The following is a 6,329-nucleotide window of genomic DNA, read 5'->3' as shown; positions in this document are numbered from 1 at the left end:
ACCACTAAGGTCTATATAAAAGCATCCAAAGAGCACCATGTCATGGGACCTTTAAAATACAGGGGACATAAGTATACACCCCCCATGTTAAAATACAGGGGACATAAGTATACACCCCCCCATGTTAAATTCCCATAGAGGCAGCCAGATGTTTGTTATTAAAGGCCATAGATCAGGGTACTATGCATCCTGATAAAGTTCCCTTGGCCTTTTGGAAGTAAAATAGCCCCCCCCCCCCCATCATCTCATACCCTTCCCCATACCTAGAGATCGCCATGGTGTTATTTCAGTTAGACTAATAGCTGGTTTGATTTGCGTTGAGAGATGATCTTATGGAAAGTTCTCCATGCTGATCTCTCTGTATGGTGAAGTTGGTGTCCTTAAATGTTGGATTTGTCCTATTTCTTTTAATTAAGGCATTAAGATCAATTTCCAAAAGATGTTTATTTTTCATTGTTATTCCTCTATTTAGTCATCTTTAGCGTGGGTTCATAAACCAATGAGCACGTCCGTAGGTCTCCTGGTTCAGATGTGAGTTGTTAGAGGCAGCGAGGAGTCAGCTGTTCTACATCCTGGATACAGGCCGAGGTGGAGGAATGCCGCTGTTTGTTGTTCCCACGCTTTAAACCTTGCACACTATATGTGTGTGCAGAGGCCAGAGGATATTTGGGTTTTTGTAGACCTGGTGAGAGAGTCAGAAACAGTTTTTATAGTTGTGATAAAGAAGCTGAGTAATCATTGAGAAACAATGATGGACGCCTTATATATCTCTCTATACAAGGACAGATTCAAGGATCTATAAACCAGTTCTGCTGGGGATGTGAAGCCCCGCTCATTTCTAGAACTTTATATTATTGGTATGCATTGCGCCCACGTTGACCCAGGTTGACCCACGTTGACCCAGGTTGACCCAGGCGAGCTCTGGATTGTCATGACCAGGGATCTACCCGTCTATACTTTCCAAAAGTAGGGTTGAACCCAGATCAGGCAACCCTGGTCCAGCCCTTGTAGGTGATGGGAAAGAGCTGCAAGACCCCCAAGAGGACAAATATGATGCTGAAAAGGCGAAAAATAGGCTCTTTAAATCATTAATGGGGGGCAGTAACTCAGTCCTTAGTCCTTGGGGAGTTGGGGCGGGAACCGGAGGGTCGCTGGTTCAAGTCCCCGTACGGACCAAAGTACGGAGTGTGGATGCTAAGGTGCTCTTGAGCAAGGCACCGACCCCCATTCAGCCGCTCAGGGCGCTGGTCCAGCACCGGCAGCCCCCCCCCTCTGACATCTGTCTCCATTAGTACATGTATAGGTTCCTGTGTGTAGTGTGTAATAACAGAGTGTAAATTGTAATTTCCCCATAGGGGATCAATAAAGAGTATGAATTTAAAAATAAAAATATAGGAAGCTTCTTGACTTTACAGCATCACTCTAGTCCACATTAACCAAAAATCTCCTCCCCCCTCCCTCCCCCTCAGGCAGTGGAGAGGCTGGTCCAGGGTGCAGACTCCGGCTGTCCCTCAGAGAGAGCGCGTCAGATTGTCCTGAACTGCATCCGCCTGCTCACCCGCATCCTGCCCTACATCTTCGAGGACGCTGACTGGAGGGGCTTCTTCTGGTCCACGGTGCCCGGAGCCGGCAGAGCGGGGGTACGACTCTCACACCTCGTCTGTTGCAGGGAGTAGTGGAGCAGAAACCCTCTTACCACTCAGGACATGGGGAGAGGGAGGGGTTCAGGTGTTCTGGATGTGGTGTCCATCAGTGGTTTCACAGTCACGCTGCTGAAAGACCCACTTCAGTCCTGAGGGGGCGGTAACATCAAAGGAATGTGTTGAGGAAGCAATCGCTTCCTGTTTTAGTTAAAGATGTGGGTGGGTGGGTGTGTGTGTCTGTGTGTCTGGAAGCTTCTCCAGTCACATTATCTAAAAGATTTTTACAGGACAAACACCCCCAAAGATAAGAATTAATATTAAAAAAGGTCTGGAGATTATAACTGGGAAAAATACAAGTCTTTCTGACAAGGAACAACGCTGACATGTTGATGTTGTAGCAGTGGAAATTTCAAGACCTTAAGTAATAAAACCCTAACCTGAGTAGTGTGGTAGTAGAGCTTAATTTTGGCATCTTTTGATTGATTGTTTTTTTTTTTAATGTATAATACAATTGGTAGGGAAAGGGATTCTCTAAGTCTCTACAAAGAAGGGATGGGGATTCTTAGAGCAGGATCTGTAAGAGGAGACCGCTGTGGCTGGCGAAGGTCACTGTCTCAACCCCCCCCCCCTCACACACACACACACACACTCTACCTCCGGACGGCTGCTGGTTCTCTGGTTACCTGGTCTGCAGGGGACCCACGGTCCAAACACTGCCCATATTGTACCCCCCCCACCCCCACCCCCCCTCCTGGCCAGTGGTTGAGTTAGGAGGGATTGGATGTCCTTTAATTAAAGTGTGGGACTGGAGTCAGACGCTGGAGCACACCAAGGGCTCGTTGGTCCTAATGGCCACTGCATAAAACATTGGTTAGATCAGGATCAGGATCAGGAATACTTCATTGATCCCCAAAGGGAAGTTCTGTGTTACAGTTGCACAAAGTGTATACAAATCACAGTAGGAATATAAATAAAGAAATACCAGGAGTTTAGATATGTTTGGTGTTTACATAGTTAAAGGAATCCACTGAAATTCAACATTGATACTACATGTGTTGATGTAACAGAACTAAATCCACCTAAAAACACACAATGCACGACATTATGGATCCAAAACCATAGGCGTAGGTTTCAGGGGCGAGTTTGGAGGACGGGGTTTGCTATTTGCCAATACAGGGGTCTGCAGTGTATCAGGTATGGTCCATCGGGTATGGTCGTATCGCTGCCTGTGGCGTTTTCTCCAGAAGATTTCTTTTTTTTAAAGATTTTTGGTTTTTTTTTATTTATTTATATATATATATATGTGTATGTATGTATGTATGTATGTATGTGTGTGTGTGTGTGTGTATATATGTATATGTATTTTTTTAAATATATTTTTGGGGCTTTTCATTTATTTATATTTTTTCAGCCTGTATTTTTGACAGGACAGCTGAAGATATGGAAGGGGGGGGGGAGAGATATACCTCTAAATGCTCTTTTTCTTTTTTAATGTGTGTAGTTCTTTCGTTAAGACTACAAATAAGACCAACATGCAAGTTATACTGCAGCCGATCAGAATCCGTAGTTTTGGCGCGAGCCTCTTTCAAATTGTATAAAAAAGTTAAGCCATATACTCTACTTTGCTTGAAATTTAGGGCTTAGTTGATGAGATGAAGGTCTTACATTTGATGTATAATGCTGATAGTAAATGTCTCCTAACTCGTCTCTTTGTCCTCCAGCGTTTAGACGGAGACGGCGATGACCACGAGGCGCGGCCGCTGGCTGAGTCCCTGCTGCTGGCCATCGCCGACCTGCTCTTCTGTCCAGATTTCACTGCTCAGAGCCGCAAGAAGAACGGCCCCGTGAGTCCCCCCCCCCCCCCGCTCTCCATTACACCCATAATCTCAGCACAGCTGGAGGCAAACACCTGCCAATAACTGCCAATAACTGCCAACATCCAGATCTAATTTAGGAGCACTTACTAAAGCTTCGCCTCGGGCTCGTTCATTAACCCTCGTGTTGTCCCCCCGTCCAACGTGGATCTGTTGTCCTTTCGGGTCAAGATTCAGGTCAAAGAAACTCTTGATGGCACTTTTTTCAATGCAATTGACACTTAAAAAAAAAAAAAAAAAAAAGTTGTCTCTTTTCTCAACGCCTTTTTCAATTAATGGGCAATAAAGCTAATTTATATGACATAGCTATATTTTAGTTTTTTTTTTAAAAAGCAGAAATTATGAATTGTTTTGAAAACATGAACAAATGCATGAGAGAGAATGAATGCCGTACAACTTTCTTTTATTTTTATTATCTAGTTTAGACACTACAACACCAGACACTTAGACACTACAACGACCCTACAACCTTCTTTTGAGACTTTCTTTTGAAAGGTTTATTAACCGGGAATTTAAGAGAGTGATGTGAAAAGTGACAACCTTTTTAAAGTGTCAAAAAAAATTCAAATTTTGAAGGACAACAAAGCCTGGTGGACGAGAAGACAACACGAGGGTTAAAGTAGTTCTTTCACATCTCAATGGAGGCCACCCGTAGGCGTCATTTACAGCGGGACTAATCCAAACTACCCAGTGCTGATATCAGGGAATAACGATGGAGACTTCAAAGATGACGAGTCCAAAAGATTTCAGATTATTTGCAGCTTTAGTCACACGGTAAACAGCCTTTCATGACGCAGAGTAGACACACGGATGTCCTTACAAGAGTATAAAGTGACCAATGAACATCAGAATAACTGCGTTCTTTGTGTTTATTTTGTCCTGCACCGGTCAGCTGATCTGTTTCTGTGAGACAGGGTGACCTTCAAGGTTAAGATTCCTTTATTAGTCCCATAAGGGGAAATTACAATCTACACTCTGTTGTTATTAGACACAGGCCTGAATTACACACACATGCTCAGTACCTAGACATGCACTAAATGGAGAGATGTCAGAGTGTGGGGGGGGGGGTTGGATGCCTTGCTTAAGAGAGCATTGGCAGTGCTCTTGAGGTGAACAGGCACCTCTCCAGCTACCAGTCCTCCACCATACTGTGGTCCATATGGGGACTTGAACCTGCAACCCTCCGGTTTCCAACCCAACTCCCTACGGACTGAGGGACTGCCATTATTTGTGAGACCCCCCTCACAAATTCTATTTGTGAGCTACACAGCTATTATATTTACCTTTACATACAAAAAAAGACCCTTGCACCTTAACTTGATGCAGCAAAAGTATATGTTGTTGCAGCAGAAATCACCAGAAAAAAGGAATGTGTTTCATATGTTCAAAATTTCAATTGTGCTTAAAAGTGGATATATCTCCCCCCCCCCCCCCCCTCCCATGTTGAACCCAAAGGGACATCCTTAAGTCTGTCATCTCCTTGGATTTGAGCTCAAAAATGTACATTCCTGGAGGTGAGGAGGCCGTCTGAAACAAGCAACCAACAAAGAGATGAGGATGTTTTTGAACATTTCCTTTAAAGCGTCTTTGCACATGAGAAGAAAAACCAGCGTTCTTCCGCTTTGTGTTGACTTGGTTTAGCCCTCAAGCCACAGCAGAGTCAATAATGCAACAGAGCCGAGTCCCTGTTCAGCCCCCGGGCGGTACCAGTTAGCGCTGTTATCTGCCTCGCACAACCTTCTCAGGCAGGAGCTGTAGTTAATGAGTGACTCCACATGAGCCGGAGGTGTGGCCGTGTTTGTTAACTGGGCTGAGGGGAACAGGGCGGACGCCTCATCCTGTTGAGCAAACACCCGCGGTGCTGGAGAGCATGGGGAGGTGAGAGAAAATGGCCCGGCTGAAACACTGGTCTCTCCATCCATTTTGAATTGGGGGGGTAGTGCATTTAGGCTGTGGCGGCGGGGGACACTCTGAAAAAGAGTACTGGTGTTAGTATCACAAAAAGCCTGGATACTGCCTAAAATCTTGCTATCTGTATCGTTCCCGGGTCAAATTTGACCCGATTTGAACGTGTTTTTACATCAGAAATATGGGTTTCTTCCTACCAGATTACCCAAAATATCATGGATGTGTAGATGTTTGTTGTATGGAAGAAATACAACATTCTTCATAGGTGCAATTGATGATTACTGTCTTCGAAATGTAGGTGTTTAATTTAATTTTATAGCATTTGAAACAAAGTGGGCCTGCGCCGAAAAGTCGAGACCGACTGAACTTTCGGAGAAAAGCAACCCCCCTTCACGTCACTGCGCTGGCCAATCATGTGACCGGAGGTCAGACTTGCCGGTGTGTTATGGTTTGAGGCTGAGCGAGAATCCCGTACAGGAAGCAGGGAACATCACTGCCTCTATCTCTGCCACAAGTACGTTTTTAAAGGAACAGGGCGACTTATTGGAACTTTAGCTTATTCTCCATTTTCCCAAGAGTTAGACAAGTCCATACAGCCCTCGATAAGGCAATATCGTTGTGGTATCTAACGAGGTTATTGGTGAAAAATATTGTGATATTTGCTTTTCTGCATATTGGCCAGCCATAATTTCATGACTGCCTACATTTTTCCACTTTGGCACCTTTTTAAAGAGCTGATAAAAGAGGGTCTACGTTAAATGACACCACTTTCACGATTGTAAAGGGCGTTTTATTACTGACTTTTTTCTAAACAACATTTAGCGGCGCTCTGTCCAGGGTTGGATGTGAAATCCGTATAGAGAAACCACGATCCGGGTCACATCTCTCTGCATTTCCCCAAATA

At 44.6% G+C, this 6,329-nt stretch overlaps 1 protein-coding gene across 1 annotated transcript in view; it reads left to right on the top strand.

Annotated features, from left to right (window-relative positions):
* Nucleotides 1-3,562, top strand: part of LOC117937088 (protein HID1-like) — a 5,149-nt gene extending 1,587 nt beyond the window's left edge. The window contains exons 3-4 of the mRNA XM_034860758.1: nucleotides 1,470-1,640; nucleotides 3,365-3,562. Coding sequence (XP_034716649.1) covers nucleotides 1,470-1,640; nucleotides 3,365-3,562 — 369 coding nt within the window. The remainder of the gene's footprint in view (nucleotides 1-1,469; nucleotides 1,641-3,364) is intronic.
* The last annotated feature ends 2,767 nt before the right edge of the window (nucleotides 3,563-6,329 follow it).

This window comes from Etheostoma cragini, chromosome 21 (assembly GCF_013103735.1).
Source record: "Etheostoma cragini isolate CJK2018 chromosome 21, CSU_Ecrag_1.0, whole genome shotgun sequence".
NCBI lineage: Eukaryota > Metazoa > Chordata > Actinopteri > Perciformes > Percidae > Etheostoma > Etheostoma cragini.
Note: the sequence above shows the minus strand (reverse complement) of the source record. Positions and strands in the feature narration are given on the sequence as shown.